The 17618-nt window shown below is 36.8% G+C and overlaps 1 protein-coding gene across 12 annotated transcripts in view; it reads right to left on the bottom strand.

Annotated features, from left to right (window-relative positions):
* Positions 1–17618, bottom strand: part of LOC116172282 (sodium/potassium-transporting ATPase subunit alpha) — a 104813-nt gene that overhangs the window by 7032 nt on the left and 80163 nt on the right. For 3 of the 12 annotated variants that reach the window (XM_031489512.1, XM_031489470.1, XM_031489504.1), the window contains exons 2-8: positions 6376–6456; positions 4376–4507; positions 4079–4325; positions 3552–4028; positions 2168–3406; positions 874–1175; positions 11–105 (exon numbers count right to left, since the gene is read on the bottom strand). In XM_031489512.1, the coding sequence (XP_031345372.1) occupies positions 11–105; positions 874–1175; positions 2168–3406; positions 3552–4028; positions 4079–4325; positions 4376–4507; positions 6376–6456 (2573 nt within the window). Of the gene's footprint in view, positions 1–10; positions 106–637; positions 733–873; positions 1176–2167; positions 3407–3551; positions 4029–4078; positions 4326–4375; positions 4508–6375; positions 6457–17038; positions 17193–17618 lie in introns of those variants that run through there. The other 9 variants (XM_031489536.1, XM_031489520.1, XM_031489528.1 and 6 more) reach the window with 5 other exon arrangements.

Below are 17618 nucleotides of genomic sequence, written 5' to 3'. Positions count from 1 at the left end.
AAAAAATAACCTATCATTAACTAGTTTGCCCGTCCTCGGATTTCTGGGAGGTCTCTTCATGATATCGGCTTCTGGTTCCTCGTAAGCCAGTGATATGGCAGGTAGCTGTTTAGATCGCAATGTATAATAATCATAATAAACTTTGGTATTCGTTGAAAAGTATGACTTATTTCACAATTGACGGAGGATTCATGCTAATAAGCAATTTTTAAATATTAGAATTAAAAAAAAGATTTTTCAAATCGATAAAAAGGCAGTAAAAAAATAAGAAAAGGCACCTGCTTTCTTACTGAAAAAAGATATAAACTACTGATGCTGTAAAGAAACTGAGCTAATGAATGAAAGGTAAAATATGAGTCTTCTATTAGAGAAGCTTAATAAGTGTGTAAAAAAAGCGTATTTTGAAAAATTGAAATACTTATCTGAGTGACATACCTTCATGTATTGGAACATTATGAAAAGATTTCTGGCGATACGTAAAATACCTACTAGCTCAACTAATATCTCAGTTAATTAAAATGCATTTCTCTAAATGACAAGAAATGCATAATTCAAATTCTGAATCAAGATCAACCTACTGTGCAAAAAATATAACCCCCAAGTCTACATGCTGCTTCTGAATTTTTAAATTTTGTACCTTTCATTTACTAATTTGTCTCCAAAAGGATCTCGAGGGCGTCGTTTCATAATATCAGATTCCGCTTTTTCATATGCAAGTGAAATTGCCGGAACCTACACATAACTAATTGATTATGATCTACTCTAAATTGAAAACAGACATAGTTTTCAATTAAATCTGCCAATAGTAGTATTGCACAATCAATTTTGGTTCAACAAAAGTTAAGGAATTTTTAGAAGTAAATTCGAACTTACCATGTCGGTTCCAAGATCTATACAAAGAATGGTAACCGTTCCGAGTGGCAATGGAATGTCGCACAACATAAAAGCGAGGAAAGGCGAGATTTCCGGAATATTGGACGTTAACGTGTAAGCGATTGATTTCTTCAGGTTGTCAAAAATAAGACGCCCCTCTTCAACTCCGGTAACGATTGATGCGAAGTTATCATCTAGAAGGATCATGTCTGCGGCCTGCTTCGATACGTCTGAACCGGCGATACCCATTGCAACACCAATGTCGGCTTTCTTCAATGCAGGAGAATCGTTTACACCATCACCTGTTAATGTGTTTATTATATAAAACGTTCAGACACAAAGATTAACAGAAACACATCCATAGTTTCAGAACTTTTATGGTTACTTGAGTTTTCTAAACTCAACTAGGTCTGAAAGGGTATCAAAGGATCTCAAAAGTTTATTGAAAGCACGAAATTGTATAAAGATTGAAAGAGTCCGCCACAAAGCTTTCTAAACACTTTCAACAGCACAGAGGATCAGCAACAACCGGCCCCAACCTCAGGGCACCGGACGCCACTCTGTTGAATTAAGTTGCCTTACACGTGTGCAGAGGGCACTGCGGTTGTTGATATTTATTTTCCCCATAGTCGTGGGATTCATATGGACCAAAAATAAATAAAACAAAAGAAACCAGAAAACTACTCCTGCTACTGAAGAACTCTCAGTGCAGCGGGCCAGAAACTGAAAAATATGACACAAGAAGCAAAGGATTCTAAGCATCCAAGTAACGCACCTGTCTTTTGTCCATGAAGACCTGGAAGAAACGCTTTTGGAAAAGGAGACAGGGCGAATCACGGAGTATCGCTACCGAGGGGGAGCACTGTTGATCACATGCGCAAACCAGGTATCAGTGGACTGGTTGAAGTCTGAGCTAGCGAGAGCAGCGCCATCACGCAAGACAAGACAAGTTTTTTTAGAGGACCGCGCATGTACCAAGAGAGGCCACCGTTTAAATTTCAGGAGATGGACGTACTGGAAGTGACAGTTGCCAGACGCCTGGCGAAACACGTCGAATACCACTTGGTAGCGCTGCTGAGCGACTTGGCAGTTGTGCCCGCGACACAAAGACGCGTATCCTGCTACTCCGCCCCGCCTCAAAAACCCCTTGTGAGAATGGGCTCTAATAGAAATTTCAAGTCAACTTGACTCTTCTGGAGCATTAAAATAAAAGGATAGAAAAAATAAAAAAGAACTCATTTCTGAAGGTTTCGGATGATTTAGATTTAGAAAATAAAAGGTGTAAATAACTTACCTGTTACTGCTACAATGGCTCCCATACGTTGACAACCTTCAACAATAATCAGTTTCTGTTGGGGGGAAGTTCTGGCAAATACAATTTCGGTATGATATCGTAATACTTCATCAAGTTGATCCGAAGATAAGTCTCTCAAGTCGCTTCCGTGAATAACGGCGGCTTTAGCTTCGCGCGGATTCACTTCGGATACTGGAATGTTTAATCGTTGGGCAATATCTTCTACAGTTTCGTTGCCTTCGGAAATAATACCGACCGATTTTGCAATAGCCTTTGCTGTAATTGGATGATCACCGGTGACCATAATGACCTTGATACCGGCACTTCTGCACTTGGCAACTGCATCGGGCACGGCGGCACGTGGAGGATCAATCATAGACATTAATCCAACAAATCGTAAGCCTTCCAATGGAAAGTTGGGATCGTCAGCGTTAAATTTAAATCCGGTAGGGTACTTATCAGTGGGAAGCATAAAATCACAGAATCCTAAAACTCGTTCACCCAACCCTCCTAATTCTAAATAGGCGTTATTGAAAGCTTCCTTCATTTCCTCGTCAAGAACTTTTTCTTTGCCTCCTATGAAAATGGTTGCGCATCGTTCAAGTATACGTTCGGGTGCCCCCTTCATTACCAAAACATGTCTGGGATCATTGGGATCTTCATTCTCGTGGATAGATACTTGATACTTATTTGTGGAATTGAAGGGAATTTCGCACACTTTCTTGTTTTTGCGCCTAATACCCAGAATGTCGCCCAGCGCAAGTTCCATACACTTCAGCAACGCGGCTTCGGATGCATCACCGTTCACTTCCTTTTTCAAAATTGGTACACCGTCTTGGCCGCCTTTAAATTCGGCACGATTACACAAACTCGCGATACGCGCCAGGGCTTTAAATCCGGGACTCGTGCGATCGTATTGAACACCGGATTGATCTTCAGTTGTATCCGCCTCTATAATTTGGTTATCGAACCACATGTGCGCGACAGTCATACGGTTTTGAGTAAGAGTACCAGTCTTGTCTGAGCAGATGGTGCTGGTAGAACCCAGCGTTTCGACAGCTTCCAAGTTTTTGACAAGGCAGTTCTTAGAAGCCATTCTTTTGGCCGTTAACGTTAAACATACAGTTACTGTAGCTAATAGACCTTCTGGTACGTTCGCTACTATAATACCGATCAAGAATATTACAGCATCCAACCAGAAATATTTAAGAACTAGAGCAATGATAAAGAATGTTACACCTACAAAATAAAAGAGTTAGTTAGTCAAGCCCACAAAAACAAGTCCATTTCGCTGACCCCTCCCATTTTACATTTATTCCTGTCGATCAAAATTTAGTTTCAATAGATGGGCGGAGCCAGCAAAATAGACCTTGCAAAAACCTACCTAGAAACACAGCTACGCCAGTGATAATATGAATGAAATGATGAATTTCTTTAGCGATGGGGGTTTCGCCGGTATCGAGTCCCGAAGCGAGACCAGCGATCCTTCCCATTACTGTATTGTCTCCACAACTGATAACAACACCTTTGGCAGTGCCTTCCACAGCATTAGTCGAGAAAAACGCTAAATTTTTCGTTTCTAATGGATTATCGTGCGTGAACTCTGGACTCCGACTTTGAGGTTCTGATTCGCCAGTCAGTGAGGAATTGTCAACTTTTAAACCTCGCGATTCGATAATTCGGATATCTGCTGGAATTCTGTCGCCAAATTTCACTTCCACAACATCTCCCAAGACCAAGTCTTCGGCTCTGAGAGTAAGTTTTTCGCCTTCTCTTATGACGGTCGCAAATTGAGGTACCATGTTCTTGAAAGATTCCATAATCTTAGAACTTTTGCTTTCTTGATAATATGAAAATATACCTACAAAAAAGTATTAGCGTCTTGCGAGGGGGGGCGCCCTCTAAACGTACCTGTAACGATAACAACAGCTGCTAAGACAATACCAAGGTAAAGATTATCATCAATTGGTTCCTCCACACTAGTGGCTTGGATGGAATAGGCAATGAAACATAAAATTGAACCCACCCAGAGAAGGAGAGCAAAGCCTCCGAATAAATTTTTACAAAATTTAACCCATTCAGGTATTGTTTTTGGTGGTGTAAGGGCATTGGGTCCGTCCCTTTCCAAATTTTCTTTTGCTTTCGCATGACTAAGACCCTGTGAAATACATAAAGTTAATCTTAAGAATAACAAATTAAGTCCATTACATTTTCCGGATGTGTTTGAAATCGTTGATATAATTCTTCTGGTGAAATCTTGTGATAGTCGATATCTAATTCTTGTTTTAAGTCGTCTAGGTCATCAGCCTTTCGTTGCTTCTTAGCGTTCTTTCTACGTGACTACAACAGAAACACGCAATTAATTTTATTGGTACTACATAAATTGCGTCGTTAATACGTGTTAGTACTACCTACATTATAAATAATATATACAGTAACCTGTGAACCCCACCCCCCAAGTTAGTAATTAAAAAGCTTCCAAAGGGAACTTGTTATAAGAAACCAACACCAGTTCACTCAGATTGTGAACATCACCAGGGTTGCGACGACGAAAGGTGATATTTGCAGCAATCTACAATTTGGATCAAAATTAAGCTTTAGTAGGACCTATCGATTGTTAAAAATGTAGGAAGGAGAAAATAGAGCTTAATTCATACTCTGTTGATACAACAATCAAGTTGTCAAAGGTAGACAGAAGACCAAGCGGATTGAAGCTGTCCACTGAAGAAACTGTTGTACTAAATAATACTTTCAGTACTGTCAGTCTGTGGCACATTAGGAACTTGTATAAACACAATTGCGATTTTATGACGCAATTCTCTGTGGAGCATAACCTAGCTATATACCTATCCTTATTTTTAGTATGGAGATTCACTTGTTTTTATTTATTTTAATTTATCGAGAATTTTACACTCAACCTTTTAGAGACTGATAAATATATATCTACGTTCTTCTAGAAACAATAACTATATACAGAGTGGATCCAGAATGTTTCGTTTGGGTTACGTTTCCAAAAGTCCGCGAGGTTGCGTTGATTTCTAACAAATGGCACATGAAAAGATGAAACTGATTAGGTATTTAGTCTATGCGTTCGCCTTTTCCTCTCTTGTAACAACTCCCATTCCTAAATAAGAACCTTGTGCAAGTAGGGAATTTAGTAAAATGTTTACAAAGCCAACAGTCCCAGAAAAAGCATCTTCCATATGAGTACAGTAAACAATTAATGCTGATACATGAAATTTAGCGACGATTTTGCACATTCGCAGCTAGTAATCACAGTCCTTGTTGAAGCGCGTTTTGCAACAGGTCCAAAACTCTTGTTGTAGTCTCGACACATTTTTTAGGAAATTTGTATGTCAATCGTATATATAGCCAACCTTACCGAGGTATTCTGTTGTGTTTCTGTTTCTGTTTTAGCATAAAATTTGCAAAAATACTACAGATTTGTTACGCTTATCTGAAAAATTTGAAGAACTTTTTAAAAAAATACCAAATTTCCGTTTATACTGATGCCTTCAAGTCACATTTCATTTGCGAATTTAAAAAATTTTTCGTCGAAAACCTCCACTCCTATGCAAATTGCGCAATAAGTCTAAGAAGGTCTGAAGATTATATAGTGTGTCCACGGATGGGGGTATCCAATAGAGAAAAAAATTTTATTATTCATTTTACGACAAAGACAATCTTTATAAAAAATGTTGCTTGTTGAGAAAATAAATTTTAGATCGCATGTACAAGGTATTAATAAATTAGGAAAGTACGAAAATGCTTTAAGGGTCAGTCTGAATACTAATTTAAAAAAAATAAAGTACCTAAGTAATAACTGGTTTTTATTTATTTGCATTTTACAAAAAAATTACGATTGAGATTGAGACTTCCTCATTGTAAGGTAAAATAGATTCACTAATCACTTATTATTTAATTGACAACTATTCGTCTACCTACTTAATACAAAGTTAAGATGTAAATAGCAGGAAACAAGATAATATACAGGACGCTGTGGCTAAACTCGCCACCTCCTCAATGTGCTTACTCTATTTTGCAGATGATATGGATTATGTACAATAATATGAAATGTGCGAACTGTTTGGGTTAGTGATATTAAAAAGGAAAATTAAGACAGAGAGACATAGAACTAGATACCTCCACCATCGAAAAGCAGTGCCAAAGAGACCACAGTGCCGGATATAAAAATTGATCCACTATACCTTTGATCTACCGTCTGCTGTTTTGTTGTCGTCATAATTGGCCGGAATCGTAGCTACACGGTATGAATCTGTACGCCCAAACTGTAACAACATCGAACACATTCTACTACTAAAGGTATTCTACTAGTAGATACGCTAAATCATTCTCCAACAAATTTTGATTATTTTCAATCAATCAATCGAAACAGTATATAAAATAAAACATAGATCATGCGGGGCAATATGCATTTAATGTTTTGGAAGAGTCCAATGTGGTGCCAGACGAAGTTGATTCTTAAAACTATTTTAAACTCGTAGAGAAGACAAACACAACAAACCGTTCATACTATTTTCATACACAGCGTGCCAAAAATGTAAGTGCGAGGACGAATGAAATTTTTCGCAATATACCTACATTTTCATAAGTGCCTCTCATTGAATACGTTAGCGTTAATTTAAATACGAAAACGCTTTGCACAGTTTTAGTAACTAATTAAATTTAACAGGTTTTCACAATTTATAGTTCTAGTCTAATTGTAATGAAGTGCATAGTCATTTGATTTAATATTCATTGAAGGAAAATAGTACTTCTGCAATTGTTTTATACTACCCCAATGGAACTATAAAATGAGTGAATGAAATGAATATAAAATTTGACAAAACCAATATCCTAAGCTAAAGCAGCGAGAACCTCTATTTCTGCTTCGAGGCAAAGCGTTCTGACGTTTTACTAATGAAATTGGTGCCCATAAATTATGATTTTTAGATCCTCTAAGATTTGTATACAGTGGAAACTTCAGCTCGGTAGATAAGTAATTCATTTTTTGGAAAAGTGTGCTCTAAAGCAGTGTAGGGACCGACACTTATACGTAAATAGTGAATATTGCTCTTCTAATATAAAAACAGTCACAGTCGCTGGTCGCCTGTGAGTTGTACACGAGCTATGCTATTATATTTTCATCTCTACCTAGCCCATGCGAAGGAAAAGACATAAGGTTTGCAGTGAGCGGCTACCTGCGACTGTTCTTATACTAAACGACGTACACGTCAATGTTCAAAAGAAATGAAACGATGCTGGTGTGATATTACTCAAAAAATTCAGCATGTTCCCATTGCGTCCTCCCAACGGATTATATAGTAATTATTATAGGATGTGTACCTAGTAGGCGCAAGCTACAGTATTTTCATTCGTCCATTTATAATATTGTAGGGACTTTTACGACCATATTTCTAGCTCGAATTATTGTAGTCCCTAATTCCCGTTTCTGTTTGTCAATTACTACAAATTCATTTTTACTTCAACTTTTTCATTGATAACGGAGAAATAGAAAACGCAATTCTTTCACATAACACGAAATATTCATGACAAAATTCTACTTATGAAAATGTGAAGTGAAAATTCATAACAGGCTTTCTAAACACTTCAATCGATTGGTGTAGCAATCATGATCCTTTAATGGTGTTCTCACTAATACCTTTTTTTCAAAACTGACCAGTGTTTCTTTGTTTTTGTTTGCACGTGCGTGTTTTTCGACATTTACGGATAGTTGACATCAAACCATACGAACTTATCAATGGCCCTATGATATAACCATAGCCTACTACAAAGAACAATTATTGAACGCTTAAATAGACTCAACCAAAGTTGGAATAAAGTAGTCATTTGACTTCCTAGAGCCTACTTATTGAACGTCAGTCTATGTCATATAGGTAAGTCAAATGTTAACTTCACTTCGAGTAACAAGTTGGGGCGTTCAATGAGATTAAAACACAAAATTTAGTTCCTCAGTCCTTTTGCGTGAATGGGATACTATGTCAACCTTTCTAATCTTGCAAAAAAAGAGATGGTATTAGAGATTCAGAGAAAGCTATCATTTGCGTCGAGTAAAACGTTAACGCCGCTTCATTGTGTAAATTTGTACACTACACAATCTTTTGGCGCCAACAAGCAACCCCCACTGTCATTTGTTTGCAAGTTAGTGGCTTTTGTTTTTCATAGGTGGTAATATTACTAATAATTATTTAAAGGTTGTTTGGTGACACCGAAAGATCCATCTTAAAAAATGTCTTAACCATGTAGGTACCTATAATATGAGAAATAAACAATTTTCATGAAATGAAACGAGATCAAAATATATAACGTCAGGTCAAAATTCTGCAAAACTGCTAATTTAGGTAACCTTTTAATAATTGGAAACTGTATGATTCGAAACATCCGAAACTTTTTTAATGCCCATAATCTTATTCCGCCTATTTGTCTATATAGAATACAAAAAACTAGCTTTCTCATTTGAAGAGTAACAGCGAACCCTATAGTAGGGCTGCCATAAATTCCCAGAGAACTGTCGGGACACCCGGGTACAAAAAAGTTTAAGCTTGTTTTTTTATGTTTAATTTTACATCTCGGTATTCGCTCAACATTGGCGTTATGGCTTGGTACTGCATACAAATACTGAACCATTTTGAGTAGGTCCTTTTTTCTTTCAACTTCTTTTGTTTCTTGAAAGAAATACATCCATTTTTCATGCATGCTTTTTATATTCCAGTCTTCGTTCTTGATGTTTTGCTGAACAAACGATTGCATGTACAAAAATTGATCAAAAATACTTTCATTTATTTGGATATCTTTAGAATTAAGATATAACACTGTCTTTTCAACACTTTCCCAGTTTGGTGTTACTTCCAAAACTATCCATTCAAAAACATCAAATTCGTCGCCCTACAGTGGGCCACTAAATCGGGACTTTCCAAGTTCATGTCGGGACGTCGGGACATATGAGCTCATAACGGTGACATGTCCCGACGCGACGTGTCGGGACGTATGGCAGCCCTACCCTATAGGGTTGAGAGTAAATGGAACACGCTTGGCAGAAAATGACGAGTATGAGGATGTAGGTACACTAATTCCAATTAATGCCAAATAGGTATAACTCTGATTCTGTATCTATTAAAACTAGTTCCTATAATGCCACCAATATCGATACCTACATTAGCTTGGAAACCACTTGACTCAAACGTATGGAAAACGGTGGAACCCTCCTTCGTTTTATTTATTTACTCACATACCACATACGACCATGAAATTTCAGCCACATATTCCGATATCGAATAATCATTTACTGTTTATGTTATGTATATAATGTGTAGTAGATTATATTCCATCAAGAACGTTACGTCACTCTGACTGATTAATTGGCATATACATGAATAATCAGTTAACATAATTATTCATAAGTCAAAACAAATACCTAAATTTCCTTAAGTAGGTAGTACAGAATTCCTGTAGTATAAAATTACAGCATTATCTCTTTTAGCGCAAACTGATTTTGGCAAAATTTCTGCTTTTGGTTCTTGTAGTTTGTAGCGATACAAAAAAAAGTTAGTGCTATACATGTTTCGACTTACGTCATTATGGGGTAACTATAAATTATAATTACACGTACGTACGTGTCTTCTCTATCTAATTACAATTGTTTATTCCTAGTTTTTAGTATTGAAAACACTTATAGGATGCTAGTTTCGATGTTGTATGTAACGATTTGATGAAACGCTTAGATATCAGCGGGAGGAATATGCGAGAGTGGGGAACGGCGAACAACTAGTGATTTTCCATTGGTCGTTGTTAGTGGTTGAGCATGATGCGGCGTAAACATAGGCGTCGGTTGGTAATAACTAAGCAAAGAGGTAAAGACTTATAAGCGTTTCTTATTACACAAGATAGCCCAATGTAGATATAATTACGCTGCTGGCTGCTGATAATGTGTTTCCACAGGAAAGGTCAAAACACGCGAATACCTTCTTAACGGAACGTAGGAAGTGGGTACAGACAAAGAGAAAATCATAGGTCTCGTCCAGACGCATCCAACGGTTCCGTTCCAGTTAGACCATCTCTCACTGAAATTCTTATAACTCGAGAACGGAGCCTCGGAAGTGGGTATCCACAAAGAGAAAGTAATAAATCTCGATGAGACGTTTCCATCGGAAAAGTGAAAACTTTAAACGCGAATATCTTCTTAACGGAGCGTCAGAAGTGGGTACCGACAAAGTGATACTATTCTGATAATTACTAATTTGTAATGTCCAGCCGTTTGTTAGACAACCATCATGTCACCTTACCGATACTACCCGAATGTATTTACAAAGAAATGCCTGCAGCAAGGGATTAGAATTGCGTATTTGATTTCTGAAAACGTAGCGTTGCAAATGGAAGTATCATCGCCAGCCTGCGAAAGTCGGGTTGTAAGTTACCTGCTTTTTTAGCGCATTTCCACAAAAATAAAAAAAAATGCGCTATTGTGGCCACTTTGTCCGTCCGTCCGTCCGTCCGCTCGTTTTGCGACGCTACTAGTTCTTTATCTTTTAAGAGCTATTGTTCTACTTTTTTCGCTATTTGGTTCGTTATGGTGTCGAGTCTTATACCAAGGAAGGAATTTTTTCTGTACCGCTTACAAAAATAGTTATTGTAAAAAAAAGAAAAAACCGTTTTTTACATGTTCCATATTTTACACTTTTGCCGTTTATTCACGATCCTAGAGATCGTTTATAATTTTGCATTGCTATCTGTCGTCTGCCTGTTGGTCTGTCCGTCTGTTCCTTTGTCTGTCTGTCCATCTATCTGTTCGTGTGAACGATAACTTTGTTTAGAAATGTTCGATCGCTTTTACATCTCCGTTAGTTATGAACTGAATTGCATGAAATTCAATATGGGCATAGCTTTAGCCATATAATACGCAACGCCAAAAGTTGAATCGAATCGATTCAAAATTCACAGTGCCCTTTTGCATCTCGACCATTTATAAACCGAATTGCAAAATTTTTTACTTATAAAAGCATTTGAATGAAATTTGATACATAGGCACTTGGGATAAAGGAAAATCAAACGCCAATTTCAAAATTTGGTTTTGCGCATGCGCAGTGCCAACTTTTTATTTATGGAAGAATTTAAATGAAATTTGATACATAGGCACTTGGAATAAAGGAAAATCTAGCGCCAGTTTCAAAATTTTATTTTGCGCATGCGCAGTGGCAACTTTTTTATTTATGGAGGGATTTAAGTGAAATTTGATATTTAGGCGCTTGGAACAAAGGAAAATCTAACATTAGTTTCAAAATTTAGGTTTGCGCATGCGCAGTTCCAACTTTCTTATTTAGAAAAGCATTGAAATGAAATTCTTCTCATAAACTAACATTGAAGTAGCACGTCAAAAATGGATTGCCCATGTGCAACGCTATCTTTCATATTTGTGGGCGGATTTTTACGATTTGCAGTTGCATCTTACAAATGGGAAATGAATGCAAGTGGAAATGCGCTTTATGTAAATCGTTTACGATTACTTTTTAACTTGTTTACCTCGGGAGGTTATTGAAATCACTCCAAATTTCGATTTTGAGATTTCACCGGATCTTCACGTTTCAAAGTTCCAGGAGTCCAAAAAAGTGGTTTTTAAAAATGTCTGTATTTGCGTGCGGCATGTTTGTGAACAAGGTTCAGCGGAAACTACCCGACCGCTTTGGCTGAAATTTGAAACAGATGTTGCCTTAAATGCTCTTGAGAGCTGAAAAGGGAGCGATTCGAAAATGGCAAATGCCTTCTTGGCAGAAAAATAGATATTTATTGAATTACGAATACGTTTGTAAGGAGTAGACCAATTTGGCTGACATTTTGTACCAATGTTTCCTCTATTGGTTCTAAAAGCCAAGAGGATTTTGGAATCAAAAGGAAATTATGAAATGCCCTTTTGGCTATAAAAATTCTATTTGTTAAATAAGGTAAAAGCAACAAAATTTTGATTGAGCGAAGATTGTGAACGTTTTAATTCACGTCTAATATCAAAAACTTTGACAGCTCGCGTTAAGAAGTCATTAGACCGCTTTAAGTACACGGATACTGTATGCGAGATACTCTGCCGTCAGAATTTATGTCAAATACACCTTATTTTTAACAGTATCCCTTTAATAAATTTTCGACTGGTGGATAAACGCTTCTAGGATATACGAAAACGTAAGAAGGAAGAGTGTTCAAAACGAGGTCCAAAATGTATAGTTTAATTTCATAATTTTCAAGGATGAATAAGTTCACTTTTTACACAACCTGAAGATTTTCAATTAAAAAATTCCCAATATTCCACGATCCATGGCCTACATGAAAATAAATTAAACAAATATAGCAAACGAGCTCCTGGGTGTGGCTATAGGTCGGCAATGGGTATTATACATATAACTAAAGCTATGCTCATGAATTTCTTGCAATTCGGTTCGTTATTATCGGAGATGTCAAAAGAGCCTTCCTTATTTTTTGGGCTACATTGAAAATTCACGGATTCCGGTCTATAAATATGATAAAGAATCCAACTGCAAAATTTCATCGCAATCGGTTAATTCGTTTTCGAGATATCGTGATAACGGACAGACGGATAAACAAATTATGAACTCTCTAGGAGCTCGTTAAGAAAGTTTGACCCGCTCCGCTCACCATTTCCCAAAGGCTGACACAAAGCAATCCGACAATGACCTGAAGAAGCACTTTGAGTATGAACTAGCTCACTACCCCACATCATTATTTAATGAGAAGGAATGTGCAAAGGCACACAGTTAACTTTTATTCAGCATTTATGGCATGACCTGAAAGTATCATCTTGGGAACAATAGTTATTTATATAAAAGTCAGGAAAATAACACACTATTGGCGAGGAAATATTGAGTACGACTACGAGACCCCAAGCACTTTAATTTTCGAGTCCGGTAATGTCATTTTACCGACGAGTTTTTATTAAATTTTACCCAAAATCAGTTTTAGAAAATTTTTACCTGAAATTGTATTTTAATATAAAATTTCAATTTTTATATAGAACTTTTGATTAGTGTCAATCTGTTAGTGATGACAGGAGTCCTTATAGACAATTAGCGTCATAGATGCGGCCGGTAAAGTGACAGGGTGCGACCAGTAAAATAGCAAGCGGCAGGAAACGTAGTCTGCTCTGCCTCTGTCATGGAAACTAAATTTTTCCTGACAGAAAGTAGGCATGAAAATGAAGGTTTCAGGACGATTTTGGGCAAATAAATTAATTAAAACTTAGTACATTTCAGAAAAAATGAGATGGGTATAGAAGCCGATATGTAGTTTAAGCCCCCTAAGGCTTAGACAATTTTTGGAAAAAATATTTAATATTTGAAAAGCTGCATCTCGGGACCTGTTGAAGCTACAGAGCTACTTTTTTATCCCAAACTATAGGAATCCTATTCATAAATGATATAGAGTTATTTCTCATGGAAGAAATTGGTTCTCTTCATATTTACAAAAAAATGAAAAAAAGTAAATAATTCGTGGTTTTTCGACCGTCACTCAGCTAGCACAGATCTTTGGAAATCTTGGTTTTACACTACGCTGATACATCCTCACGTAACAAATCAGATTTTCGTCCTTTCACTGGCCAAATCTTGATTTTTTTAATTTTCAAGAACTAAATTTCGAGTCTTTACTTTTAATGGAAAAAGAGGGATAAACCGTGTAAAAATTATAAAAATTGTTAGTAGTCAATTTTAGTACTGAACATTTTTTGAAAAACATGCCCTTAGTTTCATCTTTCTTAAGTGTTTTGTTGGTCAGAACGGATCGAAGATCAAACGCAGTTTTAACCTGTCCAGAGGTTGTCAAACGATACTCAAGTTATTATTTTCAGTAACTGCAATTTCTTCCAACAGTAATTCTCTATGCCTTGTCACTAATTTGTAATTTCACTATACAAATACAACAGGCCAATAGGCTTGTACTAATTACAGTGACGCTAAATGCAAAACCTTCAAATGTGAATATATAAAAAACGTGCTCTCGGCGAAAATGGTAATTCCCGGCGAAGCATTCACACATTTGCCAAAAACTTCTATCTTTTAGAAACAGTATTTGTTAATTCGTAAAAGCTTTTTTTTTGTAAATTTTTAGTAAACGATTCTGGTCGTCAATTAATCACGTGACGGTCAAAGAGGGGAGGAGTTTCAAAAAAAATCATGAATTGTCACAGGGGGGGGGGGGGGTGTAGTGTCAAGACAATCACGTGTATTTATTTTTTCATTGAATCACGCGATTTAAACCTGCAACCTTAAAGTCGGTCGGGCCATTTTTATCACGGTCCTTAATTTTCCAGAATTAAATTAAATTATAGGTACTTACCTGTATTTACAGATAATGTTCTCAACATTTTGAACACCCTTTTTATGCTTAAAAAATACACGTGATTTTGGAAAGGGGAGGGGGGGGTTAGTATATTATACCTCAACACAACGTATCTGGAGGGTTTTAAAAAGTTGCTAAAAACACCACGTGATTAATGGAGAACCCCTTTCCCTAATGTCAGTATTACACACCTGAATAAATACATTCAAATTCAAATATTGGGGGGAGGGGGGGGATTTATTTTAAAATTATGAGCAGAGACAAATCATTATGCGGGTCACGTTGTAATTGGGCGCAAACCTGTAGAGGGCCCAAAACAAGAGAGAGATAATAAATAAATAATAATAAATACATCAAATAATATTAGTTAAACGTCAACCCAAAATACGCGCGGTTTTTCTGCAAATAACAGTTTTTTTCTCAAAGCCTTCAAAGGGACAAGTAACTGATAGATTGAATTTGTTTTTGATTTTTGCTATAATTACATTGCCTGCTGGGTTTTAGTGTGCCAGGCAGAAATAACATCATTACATATTTGCAAAACTTCGTGTCATCTAAAAAAAATACTTTTAGTTAGACCGTATTCATAATTAAACATTACCATGCTTACTTATTGCTTGGCGAAGAATACTGTGAATAAGAATCTACGAGGGACGCTATTAACAATTCACAAGTAAATAATTTTTCATCTTTTTTTTTTAATTATTCACGGAAAGTCTGCAGCACGTGGACATTTCTTAAGCTTAAAAACACCACTAAAACTCGTTAACCATAATATTGAAATAACTTACAACCCTTCATTTTAATTGAAAAGTCATTTAGTACGCAAATGAGAATTGTGCACGTGGCTAGGAATGATCAGATATTTTTTGGATATATTGCTTGGTACCTACAACATAACCTTTAAATACTCGAATCAAAAAGAGATAGATAGCAAGATAAAATGATAATTCAAATCGTAATTTTCGATCAACTTCTTGATCTGGTGAATGCCATTGAAGGTGACACATGTGCCAAGGAAGGAGGGACTGATCTTATCGGCACGCCTCACCATTTTTCTCTTACATGTAAACTTATGTATTAAATTAAATTGACGAAAAACACAAAACCAGTAGGTACCCATATGTGTCATGGACCTCCGCCCTTCAAATTATACATTAAATCATTTGGTGAGAAAAGCGCACATGGGCCGCCGTAAGTTTTCAAAGAACTGCACAGAAGACGTACCATGCGTAGTTTTTTGAAGTTATCTAAAAGTATCCGAAATAATTAACACTTTTCTATTGACGTTTTGACCATAACTGAGAACGATCGGACAAAAAATCGGTCTAGTAAAAGAGAACAGAAGCAAATTACAAAAGTACAATGTTAACCTAACCCATATCTAAATTGAAATTAGTAACAATTAGCGACATCATAATCACTCACTTCCACTAACCATTTAGTCATTAAGATGGAGGATAATTTTAAATCCATGTAATAGCGTCAAATGTTCGTTTTTATTTCACATTATAAACATGTAAACGGCAGACGACCTTTTCCATTTCGTGTAATTGAAAATAATTACATATAGCGAGTACTTTCTGATAATGCATCAATGATAGGCTCGTTCGAGCATGTAACGAATTAGTTACAGATGGATTGTTACGACAAGTGTCCGAGATTAATGAAAATTAAAGATAATAATATAGTATTAGCGGCGCATTTTGAAGTTTGCGAATAAAAATGTTCCTTTTGTACAACAATGGAATGAAAAGTGGCGACAGTTCAAGTGATTTAGAAGATAGTACAAATCTGTTATATTATCGTTAAGTGTTTTATCAGGCAATAAAACTGTGTAGGAATGCAACGAAAATGTAAAGGTACTAATTTAATTTGCAGTATCTCATAACACACATGCTAATGAAACCATAATTAGCATAAATAGTCAGTGGGAAACTCGTCAGGCTTAGGACTAAATTTAATTTTCACTGGAAACTCCGGATATCTACGAAACAACTTACGTCAAAAAACATGCACGACTTTGTGCAATAATGCGTAAATAGCGAGTTTATCGATCACTAATTATCGGAGTAAATAAGGAATCTCCGATAATACTTAGTTCTATGAAAATGACGGCGACGACGTTCGATTACACAACTTGAAAATTTTTATTCAAACGAAATCGATCGATGATACATAATACATTGTCATGGTGGAATGCGAACGATGGTGGATAACGATTTTGCAAACTTTGCCAAAACAGAAATTTTGAAATCAATAATTAGACCTCGACCGAATAGTTTCCTCAAACATCTGAGGGAAACTTGGAGCGAAGTAGGTCATCATCGTCCTTCGATCGAAGCACCCCTCCGTTCGCGACTTTGGGGCAAATATCGTAAGTATCTTAAAAACTAATTACAATACCCAACTTATCGAAGAAACTGGACACTATCTGAGCACAAACACAAGCGATTCTACTCCCTTACTATAATTATTATGCAAACGATTTTGATTATCTGAAACTAAACATACCTCCCCCATTGGTGGTTGATTTTTATTTAAGGGCCCGGGGTATTCTGTTAAATGTAGAACAAATTCATGTAGTTAGGATACACACGGAACGAACTCTTACAGTCGACGGGCGCGGACCCACTGGTACCGGCAGGCTGCGCTGCCGCGGATCGTATTGAGCCCTGACGTCATACTGCGGACGACGCCGCGACGCAGGGGGACGCCAGACACAAGCCTTTGCTCGTGGTCCTAGGTTGAGTTCACAGGATTTTGCTAACCCATTTATTGCAAATTGATCGTTACGTCATATCGGCGTGCATGTTTCAAGAAAAAAAATAGCCAAACGCGCGCCAAGCCTGCGAAAATTACGAGAGCGTCGTCCTTTATTACTGTAGGGCGATGAAGTCAAACAAATGACTAAGAGAAAATTCGCGAGAGGAGAAATTCGAAAAATCGACAGCAAAATATTTTGTCTGCCGGTAAGCATTTTTTTTCGTCGGATTTCGGGGGAAACTCTCACGTAATATATACAATTAAGGAGTTATAAAATCATTGCTAATTAAACGCGGAATGATAGTAGATAATATCCCAACAGAACCCA

This window comes from Photinus pyralis, unplaced genomic scaffold (assembly GCF_008802855.1).
Source record: "Photinus pyralis isolate 1611_PpyrPB1 unplaced genomic scaffold, Ppyr1.3 Ppyr1.4_LG1, whole genome shotgun sequence".
Lineage (NCBI taxonomy): Eukaryota > Metazoa > Arthropoda > Insecta > Coleoptera > Lampyridae > Photinus > Photinus pyralis.
The sequence above is the reverse complement of the archived record's forward strand: the minus strand, read 5'-3'. Positions and strand labels throughout refer to the sequence as shown.